This window comes from Gossypium hirsutum, chromosome A12 (genome assembly GCF_007990345.1).
Source record: "Gossypium hirsutum isolate 1008001.06 chromosome A12, Gossypium_hirsutum_v2.1, whole genome shotgun sequence".
NCBI classification, from domain to species: Eukaryota; Viridiplantae; Streptophyta; class Magnoliopsida; order Malvales; family Malvaceae; genus Gossypium; species Gossypium hirsutum.
In genome coordinates this window covers 99,061,349-99,076,582 of record NC_053435.1, presented here as the reverse complement: position 1 = coordinate 99,076,582, position 15,234 = coordinate 99,061,349, and the positions used below count along the sequence as shown (strand labels likewise).

The 15,234-nt window shown below is 33.8% G+C and overlaps 1 protein-coding gene across 7 annotated transcripts; it reads left to right on the top strand.

Moving 5' to 3' along the window:
• Window positions 1-10,099: 10,099 nt before the first annotated feature.
• On the top strand, window positions 10,100-14,942 carry LOC107951217 (nuclear transport factor 2). 7 transcript variants are annotated; one of them, XM_016886165.2, is made up of 9 exons: window positions 10,100-10,274; window positions 10,995-11,180; window positions 11,568-11,865; window positions 11,946-12,172; window positions 12,260-12,434; window positions 12,677-12,798; window positions 12,909-12,968; window positions 13,891-13,954; window positions 14,339-14,942. In XM_016886165.2, exons 2-9 carry the CDS (start codon window positions 10,995-10,997, stop codon window positions 14,608-14,610), a joined length of 1,404 nt encoding a protein of 467 aa, XP_016741654.2. In that variant the 5' UTR covers window positions 10,100-10,274; the 3' UTR covers window positions 14,611-14,942. The 7 variants fall into 7 exon arrangements, with proteins under 7 accessions (XP_016741654.2, XP_016741653.2, XP_040939176.1 ...); XM_016886164.2 differs by having other exon boundaries at window positions 12,906-12,968; XM_041083242.1 differs by having other exon boundaries at window positions 10,101-10,274; window positions 11,970-12,172; window positions 12,683-12,798; window positions 12,906-12,968.
• Window positions 14,943-15,234: the final 292 nt, after the last annotated feature.

Sequence of the window (15,234 nt, the reverse complement as noted above, 5' to 3'; positions counted from 1 at the left end):
AGCTAAGTTGCATTTCTTTTTTCTTGGAGGCCCTCTTCGTAAGAACGAACGTCTCTATCTTACTGATTATCTTTTTCTTCCAAAGCCTTCAAGAAAGTATCTAGCTGTTATTGACGATATTGTAGCATATCTTCTAACTCTCGTATCCTTTCTTTTAGTTCTTGACGTTTAGATCGACTAGTCATTACCTCGGCAGACATAGCTTCATATTCGGTGTTCTTCTTCCTCAGTTCTATCATAGCCCGCGCAGCCTTTTCCTCCTCTTTCTTCGCTTTTCCTTTTCAAAATTCCATCCCGCCTTTAATGTTGCTTATTTCTTCCTTCTATTCTGTCGACGACTTGCCCAGCCCACTATTCTTTATTGTGCTTCTTAACTTCTTATTTTCCAAATGAAGATCTCTTAAGTCATTTCTTACGACTTCAGCCTCTTTTTGTACTTTCTCGGTTTTGGATCTTTCAATCTAAACGTCGATCTTCAATTGGTAGTTTTCCTCTTGAAGAGCACTAAGGTCCCGAGACATCTTGGCTTTTTCTCGTTCAAATTCTTGTCTTACCATTTCTAGCTTAGACGACATTTCCTCCGAGAAAGGATTCTGGACGGTGTAGTTCGTTGACGAGATTTGCTGACTATTCACCTGTTGCTTCCTCCAGATGTCGTAATATTGGGTGAGGGTATCAGCATATAGAGCCAATTCCATCAGAATAATTTTCTTCTAAGACTTTGCAGTGTCTCGTACCCTCTTCATATCCCTTCACCCGTAAAAGCGAACTCGGACTATGCTAATCCTCTAGTAGCGGGTATGAATTGTCACGAAGAAAATTGTATTTGGACTAATAGCGGGGCATATCCAACTCCTCCCTATAACCCGAGTAGTGGTACGCAATCTTGATTTCCAACCTTTTATAATAGAACCGAAGGGCGGATCCACGGTGCTCTCTACGTTATATCCTCGACGCGAAGGTTCTGAAAAACTAAGACCCAGTGCTGTTCAGTGACTTCCTTTGGCCATTCTTTCTTGAGATAAGCTTCCAACAGGGCAAATGTTTTTTAAAACATATGGAACGGTGTGCGCTCTACTTTCTAGAAGTGACTCAAAATCCAGACATTTAGTAACTGCGCACATCCGATAAAGCGTCATTTCCCCATTTCCTACAACTGTTTAAGGATCTGAAGGTCTTGGTTAGGATAGTTGGGATAGGGTTGATTCCTTGTTTTAATTTTTCGAAAATATCCACCACTGCAACTTCTATGTGTCCAAGGACTTTCGGGAAGATGATCAAACCGTAAATGGCCAAAGCGAACAGATTTACCCTTTTCAACATGTCAGGATGGTTCAGAACCAATTCTTGTAGGGAAGACCATGGAATGCAAATGGTTTCATTCTTTTTCTTTATCTGTTTTTCGGCCCATGCGTCAGTCATGTCTGTCAAACTTACTAACTTCTTCTTAAAGGTCATCGGCTTAGGCTCCTTCACATATACTTTATAAAATTGCGCGTTTTCAACATGAAGCAAAGCAACGTACTCCTCTATAGTCAGAGTCATATCTTCTCGATTGAAGGTAAAACATTGGTAAGCCGGATCCCAAAATCTGACCATGGCTTGGATCAATCATTTGTCTACGTTGACAGTAATCAAATTGGCTATGTCCCCATATCTTTCAGTGAAGATACCCCTAGTGTCCGAATCCCACTGATTCCAAACCTGAACCAAATCTTCAAGGTTATTCTGGCGAACATTCATAGTTACGTGCTTGGGCAGATTGGCAATACATCCCTCCACTAGACTATCCCCTTTTTCTTTTTGAGTTTTTAGAGACCAGTCCCGAACCACGACATTCTTCTCAGTTATTTGTATAATTGACTCTTCCATTAGAAACCCGTTTTTTGGCAACCAATCTCTAGTCAACACCTTCCTAATATGATGCCTATAATGCATGATGCAAAATAAGAACACAGACAAATATCTTGGGTAGTCCAACAAATATGAATCACGGAAAATCAAAATAGAAAGTGTAAATGTCAAGGAAATAAAAGGTGAGAGGCGTTCTTCCCATGTACTTATTTTGGTGACTATTAACGGACGGAGGTTCGGCATGACTCTAATTAGGTGGCTCGTACGATTCACTATATGTGGTTTCGGTTCTAGACAAGTACTCGAATTGTTCGTATTATCGTCTACTAAGACTAGTATGAAGCCTCGGTCGTAGCCCATCACAGGCTCACGAATTCAATTCGAGGGATTACATTTATTTATGCCTATGCGGAGGGACAAGTTAACTCATGAAAGCATAAGTCATATGTAACCCGAAAGTATTCACTAGCCTGTGCGGAGGGACGAGTTAACTCACAAAGGCATAGCGTTTACTTTCACTTAAACGGACGGAGCCCGGGTATAGAGCTCATGTTATGCAAGAATGCACGTGCGCGGTGTGTAGGGAGAAACTCACAAACCTTTACGTTTAATTTAAAAACTAAACTACAAAAACTTAGAAAAAACTTAGAGCTAAAAAAATCAACGAGGTAAAACGAATTAGATGAATATTTACAACATGATGCAAATGCACGATTTTTGAAAACAAAATTTGAGGATCACGACTAAATATTAATTTGAACAAGAAAGTTCAAAAATTTTGACAACACGTGTTCAATTCGACTCGACTCTCAAAAACTCGTCCCCAGCGGAGTCGCCAGCTGTAGCGACATAAAAATTTAGCTTTGTCGCTAATTAGGGTGTTTGATTTTGAAAATTTAATGACCGAGGTTTGATTTTGAAATAAAAGGGGAGTCGCTACCGATCCTTTTTATAGGTACGATCGGACACCTAATAAATTTATTTTTAAAACAAAAAGAAAGCCGAGTTTAGGTCTACATTGAAAGCCAGATAAAATTAGGGTTCGGGAGTCGGTTACGCGAGAGGAAGGTATTAGCACCCTCGCGACGCCCAAAATTGGTATCTTATAAACACGAGTTGTCTTGATTTTCAAAAATACGAGTTCAATGTAAGGTTTAATCGTAATCCAATTGAAAAGACGAGAAATTTTAATTTTTATGTTTTTGAGAAGGATATACCGTTTTAACACGAGTCATTTGATATTCACCCAACATAGCGATGAAATCGATGACATGGTGTTTAAATCGATACGTTGCCTTGCTTATTGAAATAAATGAAAACACGAATAAACCTTTTGAAATAATGAACAACGAGGTAATGTATAAAAATGGGCGGGAAACGAAAGATAATAATTGTAAATACATCAAGGCACAGAATACATACGACAATAATATTAAAAACAAAGACAATGCACGCGATATTAAATGTAACAATAGTATCAAATACGAGAACACAATGAGAACACCACAAATATACCTATGTAAAAAAATGACATTAAGAGTATGTACATAATATATATTTACATATATATATAATTAGTAATAATGTTGGAAATATACTACTTATAATATTCGAAATATACATGAAGTGATGAAAAATATACATAACCATTAATGTTAAAGTATATTCATAATGATATATATATTGAAAGGTGTATGTGCATAGAGATGAAAGATGTTTACATAATAATTCTAAATATAGGTACCTAATATATATATGCATAATATATTTAAAATGAACATATACACTATGCATATATAATAAAATACATGAATACTATGATATTTTAAAAGAATATATATACGTAACACGTATAATAAAATAATAATATACGTAATATAAGAATATAGGAGTATTAAAAATATAAATAAAATAATGAAGAAATGAATAAAAATAATGTGCACAATAATATAATAAGAAAATATTATAATAAGTACTAAAAATATCTATATATATACATGCATACCAATGAATAATACGATAATAATACTAATAAGAAGTATATATATGTGTAATAAAATATATGTACCAATATTAATAATAAATATAATAGGAATAAAATAAATGTGATAATAATATATACGCAATATGGTATTAAAATATACATATATATATATAATAATAATGTTTAAGAATATACACATAAGATGGTATAAAAATATGTACACGGAATAGTATATAAAAATATAACTAATAATATTGAAAATATATATACATAATATATATAAACATATACGATATATACATATACATTAGAAATGATAATAATTTAAAAAGGACTTATTAATACGCTACATAGATACGCACATATATATAAATAATAATGATGTTAGAAATACTTAATATATATAATATTTGAAATACATGCATAAAAAATATAATGTTAGTAAATATACATAATATATACATATTAAAAATAATAATAATAACTATTGACAATATTTCAAAAATATATAGGTATACACTAAAATGCACATAATTATATTGAGAACATATGTTTTTAATATATGAGAAATATATATATATATAGAATACAATATTAAAATATTTACATAATATACATTTTAAAAGAACTAATAATAATGTTTCATAAATATATAAATATATTAAATATATACACATATATGTACATAATACAATATACACCACGAAATATATAAAATATAGGAAATATAAAAGTATAAAGATTATAATTAATAATAATAAATAACAGAAAATGAAAAACAAATAACTTGAAAGTAAAGCATTAATCTAACAAAGAGGACTCAATCGAATTAAAAAACAAAGTTTGGGGCTAATTTAAAAGAAAATAAGGGAGTGGAGGACTTTTTAGAATACGCGTGAAACTATGGAGGACCAGATAGGCAATTTTCCCAAATATTTAAAACACACCGCATCAAACGGGACTAAATTGTAAGCGGGTCAAATTTCAGGGCTAAATTAAAAATAACGAAAACTTGATTTTAAAATCCCAGAAAAGCGGAAAGACTGCGCGCATAAATAGCCCATTCAAACAAAAACACGCGGATCCTGAGGCGGGTCGGGTCGGACGGTTTGGGTCATGCTCAAAACAACGTCGTTTGGGGTTAAAAGACAGCCCCCAAAACGACGTCGTTTTGTAGGGCTATATAAGGCCCTAAATTGACAAAAAAAATCATTTGGTGAGGAGAAAAGAAAAAAAAGAGAGAAAGAAGAAAGAAGAGGAGAGAGAGAGGGAGCTCCGGCCAGGGGAGAATCCGGCCAGCAGCATAATAAATCAGTGATAATGCTTTGGTGAACAACGAGCAATGATGCCTCAAGCATTTTTTACCAAGAAAAAGAAAAAAGAAAAGATCATTTAAAAAAGATCATTTTCATTTTTTGCATTCATATATCATTCATCACATCTAGTTAGATGCATTTGATTCATTTCGATAATAACATCCTAATTATTTGGGTCATGCTCAAAACAACGTCGTTTGGGGTTAAAAGACAGCCCCCAAAACGACGTCGTTTTGGAGGGCTATATAAGGCCCTAAATTGACAAAAAAATCATTTGGTGAGGAGAAAAGAAAAAAAAAAGAGAGAAAGAAGAAAGAAGAGGAGAGAGAGAGGGAGCTCCGGCCAGGGGAGAATCCGGCCAGCAGCATAATAAATCAGTGATAATGCTTTGGTGAACAACGAGCAATGATGCCTCAAGCATTTTTTACCAAGAAAAAGAAAAAAGAAAAGATCATTTAAAAAAGATCATTTTCATTTTTTGCATTCATATATCATTCATCACATCTAGTTAGATGCATTTGATTCATTTCGATAATAACATCCTAATTATTTGGGTCATGCTCAAAACAACGTCGTTTGGGGTTAAAAGGCAGCCCCCAAAACGACGTCGTTTTGGAGGGCTATATAAGGCCCTAAATTGACAAAAAAATCATTTGGTGAGGAGAAAAGAAAAAAAAGAGAGAAAGAAGAAAGAAGGGGAAAGAGAGAGGGAGCTCCGGCCAGGGGGGAATCCGGCCAGCAACATAATAAATCAGTGATAATGCTTTGGTGAACAACGAGCAATGATGCCTCAAGCATTTTTTACCAAGAAAAAGAAAAAAGAAAAGATCATTTAAAAAAGATCATTTTCATTTTTTGCATTCATATATCATTCATCACATCTAGTTAGATGCATTTGATTCATTTCGATAATAGGATCCTAATTATTTGACATCAGTATTACATCTAGTTAGAAGTATTTGATTCATTTTGATCATAACATCCTAATTATTTGGCATAAGCATGATACATGAAACCGAGTCTACAGGACATGTCCAAGAGGATGATGTAGTAATATCGGTGAAGTCAGATCTTATATCCCTGAAGTTACAGCGGAATGGATCAAAGATTACAAGCCTTATCTCTCTGAGGTAGCAAGAGAGCAGGATGAAGATTGAAGTCTTATCTTCCTTAAGTAGCAAGGAAGCAGACTGAAGATTGAAGATTGGAAGAGGCAAATCTTATCTCCATGTATCGGCAATGGAGCAGATTTAAGCCCCAAGCCTTATCTCTCTGAGGTAGCAAGAGAGCAGGTTGAAGATTGAAGTCTTGTCTTCCTGAGGTAGCAAGGAAGCAGACTGAAGATTGAAGATTAGAACACGCAAATCTTATCTCCATGTATCGGCAATGGAGCAGATTTAAGCCCCAAGCCTTGTCTCTCTGAGGTAACAAGAGAGCAGGTTGAAGAATGAGTCTTATCTTCCTGAGGTAGCAAGGAAACAGACTGAAGATTGAATATCTTATCTCCCTAAGCAGTAGCGGAACAGATTGAGAATGGCGAATCTTATCTCTATGTATCGGCAATGGAGCAGATTTTAGCTATTGACCTTATCTCTCTGAAGTAGTAACAAGTTGGTGATTGTAGTCTTATCTTCCTAAGGTAGTAAGGAAGCAGGCTAAAGATTGAAGATCTTATTTCCTTGAACAGAAGCGGAGTAGATCGAAAGAGGTGGATCTTATCTCCATGTATCGGCAATGGAACAGGTTTAAGCCTTAAGATTTATTTCCCTGAAGTTGCAGTAGAGCAGATTGAAGATGGTGAATTTTATCTCCATGTATCGGCAATGGAGCAAATTTTACCACCAAGCCTTATCTCTCTAACGTAGTAAGAGAGCAGGTTAAAGAATGAGTCTTATCTTCCTGAGGAAGCAAGGAAGCAGACTGAAAATTAAAGATCTTATCTCCTTAAGCAGTAGCGGAGCATATTGAAAATGGCGAATCTTCTCTCCATGTACAGGCAATGGAGCAGATTTTAGCTACTGGCCTTATCTCTCTGAGGTAGCAAGAGAGTAGGTTGAAGATTGAGTCTTATCTTTCTGAGGTAGCAAGAAAGCAGACTGAAGATTGAAGATCTTATCTCTCTAAGCAGTAGCGGAGCAGATCGAAGATGGCGAGTCTTATCTCCATGTATTGGTAATGGAGCAGATTTTAGCCACTAGCCTTATCTCTCTAAGGTAGCAAGAGAGCAGGTTGCCGATTGTAGTCTTATCTTCCTGAGGTAACAAGGAAGCAGACTAAAGATTGAAGATCTATTTCCCTAAGCAGTTGTGGAGCATCGAGGATGGCGAATCTTATCTCCATGTATCGGCAATGGAAAAGATTTAAGTCACCAGTCCTATTTCCCTAAAGTTATAGTCAAGATTCAGCAAAACCGGGCAAAATTGACCCTATTTGAAGTCTTTGCTCTATTCTCGTTACACGACAATGAGCAAAGAGGGGCAACTGTAGAAGACCCATTTTGCCCGGGTCTTTGAAATTATTTAAATTGTTTGTAGTCCATAAAACAAACAACCCAAGCCCAAAATCCAAAATAACAAGACCCAACAAAATATGGCCCAAATGACCCTAAAAAAAAACCCCCCAAACCCTAGCCTGCTACCTAGTGCAGGCACCAGCAGTTTCTGCCCAGCCTCATGCTCCACAACGGCCTCCACGCCCACGAACGATTTCTCCACACCATGCACACCTGCAACAAACGAAAACCACAACAGCAAATGACAGCAAAGATAACCGAATTACAGCAATCAAATAGAGGAGAAAAAGGGAAAAATTGTAAATATTATATTTTATTTTTGGCTATAAAAAGCCATTGTAAATACTGATTTTGGGGGGATACAAATCTGTACAGAGAAGTTTGAATAGAAAAAAGAGAACAGTTCAAGAGGTGATTTTAAATCTCATTTTTTTGTAGATTTTGCTTCGAGTTCTTTGTTTTTTTTTGTTTTTTGTATGTGTAAAAAATAAAATAAACAGAAGCAAAAATACTTATCTTCTTGAGGAGCCTTCGAATCATTGTTTACTTCGTTGAAATCGAAGCTTTGATGGGGATTCAGGGGGGTTCGATTTGATAACGTAGAGGCAAAGAGTGAAGAACCTTTTGGTTCAGTCGATTAAAGGGGAAGAGAGTTGAAAAATCTTGAGAGAAAAGGATTTTGAAAGCTGTTTTGAGAAGAATAACCGGTCAAATGTTATTATGGCCTTGCCTTTTCACCTTGAAAGGTCAATTTGCGCGCCGAGTTCCTCTTATCCTGCATTGATTTGTTTTTCAGCCTTGATTCTGTTTGTTTGTTTTTACATTTTCCCTGTGATTTACGCACTGCTGCAATTTGGTCCTTGTTTAAATGCCACATTTCAAAGCTTGGGATATTTGTATTTTAGATCCTTGACCATTGGTACATGTTTCATCTTAGTTTAATCTTTGGTTTTATTAATTTTACTTGTTTATAGATCGTCCTCTTAATCTTATTTTTATTTCAATCAAGTTTTTATTTACTTATTTATGAATAAATTTTATTTCAATCAAGTTTTTATTTACTTATTTATGCTTTTATTCATTTTTATTTAAGATTTCATTATTTGTTTTTTAAAATTATCTTAATATAGTATTAAATATTACTTTAATTTGTTATTTCTTTCATTTGTATAATTGCTTCTTGAAATTGTTTTGGATATTTACTTTTTTACCATTAAACTAACATTAAATTTTTAATAACAGAAATTTAGAAATTTGCTTAAAAAACATGTTTATTGAAAATAATTATGATAAAAATACAAAGTTCAAATCAAATTATATATGGAATATTTAAAACACAAATTCATTCGAAAAAAAATTGATAATTCACATGATAACTTAAATAATGTATAGAATATGAAAGACAAATACAACACATGATAAGATATAATGTACATAACAAATTTGTAAAACATGCATAAATAAATTTGGAAATAATTATTGGTAAAAGATGTCATGAAATTAATAATGTATATAAAAAAAGTAATTAAACTAACATTAAACTACTTATTTAAATGTCTAAAAATGTTATTTATTTAAATGTCATGTTTAAAATCTAATCATTCACACAAAAAGGTAAAAAAAAACTATATTTACAAAATACATAAATTGAATGGTATATATTCATAAAGCTATATTTATATATTTTGTATATAGTAATTAAACTAACATTAAACATGCATAAATAGTTTTATATATTTAGACATTTAAATAAATAACATTTTTTTGTACATTGCACAAAATACAAAATTAATTTAAATAATATAAAATTAAACTACTTCATTTAATTTAAGATTAAATTATCTTGTTAATGTAAATAGTTAATACTTAATGCAAAAGTTAAATTATTTAATTTATTTGAAGAGAAATTAGATTTTAAACAGAAATTAAATTATGTAAAAGTCTCACAGGATTACATTTTAGTTTTTATTATTATTGAAAATATGGGTAAATTGACCCTTATAGCCTATAGGTTAGATGAGCGAGTAAAAGAATTTCTCTGCTAAAAGTACAGCACACTGTTAAATTATTGTTTTTATGTTTATACATAAGGTATAATAGTAAATTTAACCATCAAACTTTATTCATTTATTTAATTTGACCCTTACTTTTTTTATTAGAAATAAATTAAAATATTTTGAAACTAATAAAGTTAGGGTAAAAAACCCTTAATAACAAATTAAAAAATAAATTAAACCCTTTTTAAATTTAAAAATTATAAATAAAATTTATAAAAGAATTATTAATTTATTAAATTTTACTAAAAGGATAATAATGCTGATCCTATGTTTTGTTCATAAAAATTAATTTAGAAAGACTAAAATGCAATCGGAGTTGGGAGAGAATTTTACCTAAAGATATATAATAAATACTAAGAGCCCTTTAGTATATAGTGCCAATACCAATAATATATTCAGTATATTTTCTTTGGCTTTGCAATTGTTCTTCACATTGATTTCCTACTTCGTAGGCTTACTCTCCTTCGCTTTAGGTTTCTCTCTCTGCTTTCTTTCAAAGCTGACAGATTTTCTCTCTTTCTCTCTCAAGCTCAAATCACCTCACGATTCAGGTACTTGTGATCATACTTTTCCCCTTCCTTTTATTCCGTTTGATCTCTGTCTTATCTTTATATTCCCTCTGTATTTGATTGATCTGCTAATCAACCGCTAGATCCTGACTTTCTCTTCAATTTGGTTCTTAAATCTGCTTCATACTCTTTCGTTTCATCAAGGGTTTTCCTTTTTTTAATTAGTCGTTCATTATTATTGTAATTATTATTATTTTTGAATCTGTGTTAATTGGTTTTTAGATATATACTTTGACTTTTATGTTTAAAAGCATCTATTTTCTTGATGGGTTTGTTTGATTACTTGTTTTAGGTTTGGGTTTTTTGAATTGCTTGAAACTTGTTAGTGTAGTATTTAATGGTTTAGCGCTTATATGAAGAACTTTCTAATTTCTAATTTATGGTGAAAAAGGTGGTTGTTGTTATTGTTGTTGTTATTATTATTATTACTGTTATTTTCATCTCTATGCTTTATGTTGATTAAAGATGTCTAGGAGGATAAAAATCTGGCATTTTTTTAGTGAGAGATGATTTTATGTACTGCAAACATCTTGTTGATGGTTTCTCTTATGTTTAGTGTCAGCTATAAATGTTAGTTATAGAAAGTATTTTTCTTTCTTAGGAAAGGTTGGGGCAATATTCTTTTTTTTTTTCATTGTAATTGTGTGGTTGGTTGTCAGTATTTGAAGTTTTAGTGATTGGTTTCGTTGAAACTATGTGCAGATGGCCATGCAGGAAGGAAATCCTGCGGGTACTCCCAGTGCTCAAGTTGTTGGAAATGCTTTTGTGGAGCAGTATTACCATATTCTTCACCAATCGCCGAACCTCGTGCATAGATTTTATCAAGATTCGAGTTGTTTAAGTCGGCCAGATATGTATGGCAACATGACAACTGTGACTACCACGCAGGTAAGTCCACATTGGGAGTTGAGATAACTTCCAATATGATTAGGCACGGGTGTAATGTCATTGAGAATTTGAAATACATGCCACTTTTCCTTTTTTTTACCTTGGTAATTTCTGGGCTTAAGGTGAATGGCGAGTTCAAGAATAATTAAGGAAAAATATTTGTAATAATTGTTAAAGAATTCTGTTTTAGAAACCATGGAGACCTTGGGAGGAGCTTTGTGCATCTATTAGATGCATGTCTTTAATTGTGGCAATGGATATTTTTGGAACTGTTTGTTTCTGGAGACTCGTATATTTGATGAACTTGTATGAACGTTTTCTTTTTTCTTGTAATATAGCTTGAATGTGGTTTGGTTTATGAGTGCTGCTATATTTGCTTTTGGGCAGGCAATCAATGAGAAGGTACTTTCGCTGAATTATGAGGACTATACAGCAGAGATAAAAACTGCAGATGCTCAAGACTCTTTTGAGAAAGGGGTCATTGTACTGGTAACTGGATGCTTAACCGGAAAAGACAATGTGAGAAGGAAATTCACACAAACCTTCTTTCTAGCTCCACAAGACAAAGGTTACTTCGTCTTAAATGATATTTTCAGATATGTTGAGGAGAAAGAGTTGCAAAACTCCGTTCCAGTTAATGGCATCAATGAACAGGCTTCAACATCTGCCTTGACACCAGAACCAGGTCCGACCTTATTCCCTCGTTTTATGTATTATGTTTGTACTTGCTTTATGCTCAAATCATGGAATCGCTTTTTCTTCCAGAGCCAACTCATGACAATCTTGCAGAAGACCCATTAACTTACCCAGAAGATGAAGATGTTAATAATGATGCTGAAGTTTTTGATCCTTCGGATAAGGAGGAAGGATCAGTGATTGAAGATGAAGTTGTTGAACCCCAAAACATTACAAGTCCTAATGAAACTGTTGTGGTTGTTGATTCACCTCCTGTGGTTTTAGAGGATGCTCCTAAGAAATCATATGCTTCAATTGTGAGTTAATATTGATGATTTTTTCTTTTTCATTCATGTTTTGCTGGTTCTTTTTACCTTTATTAAACTTACTGAAATTCATATTAGGTCAAAGTAATGAAAACTAATACAGCGTCTGCTCCGGTCTATGTTCCTACCAATAATGTGAGGGTGGCACCTAAAGAACCTCACTCCATTGTTTCTGCAAAACCTGCTCCCGCAACTGAGGTAGCATTACCTAACAGTGACAATGCACCTGAAAGTAGCAATGACAATGAGGAAGGTAATTGCCAACTTCATTTATGCACGCTTGCACAGTAAGAGAAGCACATTTTTCTTGTTGTTAATGGAATTAGATCAGTAACTTTTTTCAATTTCAATGAAGCAAGATATCAATTAAGGATTAACAGTACTTGATTTGCATGGTTTATGTTATATGATATGTGTTTTTCTCTTTGATGTCTTGGTTAATGTTCCTTTTTTTTTTTGTAAATATAAATCTCATTTACTTTGTTCTTACGAAAGCTGAAGGACACTCCATATACGTACGGAATTTGCCTTACACTGCAACACCTGCGCAACTCGAGGTGGCATTCAAAAAATTTGGGCCCATTAAGCGCAATGGCATCCAAGTCAGAAGCAATAAGGTTGACTAAGATATTAATTTGGGCTTCTCAAGTTAACCTTACTAGTTGACATTTCCAGTTCAAGTTCTCGGTTCTTACTCTTTTTGTGTATTTCTTTCCTTCTGCAGCAGGGATTCACGTTCGGGTTTGTTGAATTCGAAAATGCAAGTTCAGTGCAGAGTACACTTGAGGTAAGATACTGTCATAAGTTGCTCTATTCAATTTTTTTTCGTGAAAACTTCAATAATTATTGTCTACTGAATACATGCCATCTGTCAGGCAAGTTCGGGTCATTTTTCTGGTAAAATTGTTGCAACTTACTCTAATGCTGAACAGAAATAGAAATGAATGTCTTGATGTTTACAATCATGTCGATGACCCCCTTCCCTGACCTAAAACAAAGCACTATTTCAAAGCAAAAAATAAGAAACAAGAAATAAAATCCAAAACCAGATCAAAGTCTACTGAGTGACAGTATTGTTGGAATACGTGAACTTGGGTTTTCGGGCTCTCGAAATGTTTCTGATTTCATGACTTTGTGTAGAACTTTCTTCGAGAAAACTCTACTGGTTGTGAAAGTAATTGAATCAACTGGTCTGAAAGAATAAATCCACCTTGATATGGTATATTTCTATTCTTCTGCAACTTAAAGACAGTAAATGGAATAATGGAAATGAAAGCGGGACCTTGTAATATTTTTCTGTATGTTTAGAGCTTATATTTTCCTTTTCAGTTTGTAACCAATTCACAGCATTGCTGAATTAAGTTGGGAAATCCAAAAGCTTGAGCCAATGAAGCTTGATCCAACAAATTATTAACTGGTGTATTGTGGATGTTGTAAAAGTCTCACATCATTGCACCTTCCCAGCCTACAATTCTATGGTCCTAACTAACCTAAACAAAAGGTTTAAATTACAGTGTTATCCCATATTTTTGCTTCTTTCTCAACTGCATCAGAGTTTTTTGTTGCAGAACTTAAGTGTGATATTATCGAATGACCTCAAATTTTTACGATAAGCTAATAAGGATTTGTAGAGTTGCTGGTGGCTCTCAGTCAGCCTTCTGTATTTCTGGTTACATCTTTGAATTTATGGATGTGTTTATGCACTCCAGGCTTCACCAATCACTATTGGGGATCGTCAAGCTGCTGTGGAAGAAAAGAGGACTAATACTCGAGGTAATTCAAAATTTAGAATTTTGATGCTGAAATTTATCATCAGTTCCATAATTTCTCTCATATTCGTTTACTCAAATCAAACTTTTAGTTCTTCCAATAATAGTACTGAGCTTAGGAATGGTATGGTCTCAAATAGTTAACAATTCTGCAATTTTATCAATTTAGCTGGGCCATACATGGGGAGAAAGGGCTTGGTCTGTTGTAGTACGTTTAACCCTCGGACATATTTGTTTGGTAGGGGTTCAGGGGTATTGTTCCTCATATTGATCCTATCAAAATTTCTTGCTAATACTTAATGCAGTCGTGGATATATGATATCCGCATATTAGCTTTGGCTAGTAATATAGGCTAATAATAACTTTGAGAACCTGCTCCTTTTTGCAGTTGGTAGCAGTGGGAGTGGGACTGGGACTGGGACTGGGAGGGCAAGATATCCTTCAGGTAAAGCTGGGTTTCGAAGTGACAATTTCAGGGGTCGAGGGAACTTTGGCAGTGGCCGAGGAGGAGGCTATGGCAGGAATGAATTCAGAAACCAGGGGGAGTTTTCAGGACGACCAAAGGGTTTAGGTGGTTGGAATGGAGATAACTATCAGCGAGTTAATCAGAATGGAAGAGGTGGCCGTCAAGGTGGTGCAGGTGCCGCGGCGAAACCATGATTTGATTCTTCATAATTGACTGAGAAAGTGACCAGATGATTTTTTTTTGACAATATAAAACAAAGGAAATGGAAGGCACTAGAAGAATTGAAGTTCTTGATTTTCATAAATTCAACTATTTATGACTACTGAGTTCCCCCCCGCCCCTCCCGCCCCTAAACTCTCTTTTTCTTGTGTTATTTGTTCAAGTAATGTGTTTGAGGATTATATGATCAAATTTTTTATATAATCGTCATGTCATTGTTATATAGTTTTAATCTGTTACTGACTGATTCCTTGAAAATTGGAGCTAATGACATTTATTGGATCGGACTGTTTATTTTTTGGTTCAATCGATTTGATGGTTCTGAAAGATTAATAACGATTAACTAGATATGTATGTCTTGTTTCACTTCTAAAGCCGTCTACTTGAGCTTGCCTGCAAATGAACTTTGCCTTAATATTACATTTGGTGGTACAATTTTTCATATTACATTTGGTGGTACAATTTTTTCATAATTTGATTTTTCTTTGAACTGGTATCCGAATTTGATATGTATAATCTTTTTTTTTGGCATGTAAATATATATATTTTAATTTGGTATCTAAACTTGATACTTTTTTTTAATTTGATGTCTTAAAATT

Bases quoted from the DNA above. Each gene is read 5' to 3' on its own strand.
- LOC107951217 (XM_016886164.2), top strand. From the start codon at position 10,995: ATGGCCATGCAGGAAGGAAATCCTGCGGGTACTCCCAGTGCTCAAGTT. The intron at 12,435-12,676 runs GTAATTGCCAAC...TTCTTACGAAAG, and splicing joins TAGCAATGACAATGAGGAAG to CTGAAGGACACTCCATATAC. The intron at 12,799-12,905 runs GTTGACTAAGAT...TTCCTTCTGCAG, and splicing joins TCCAAGTCAGAAGCAATAAG to CAGGGATTCACGTTCGGGTT.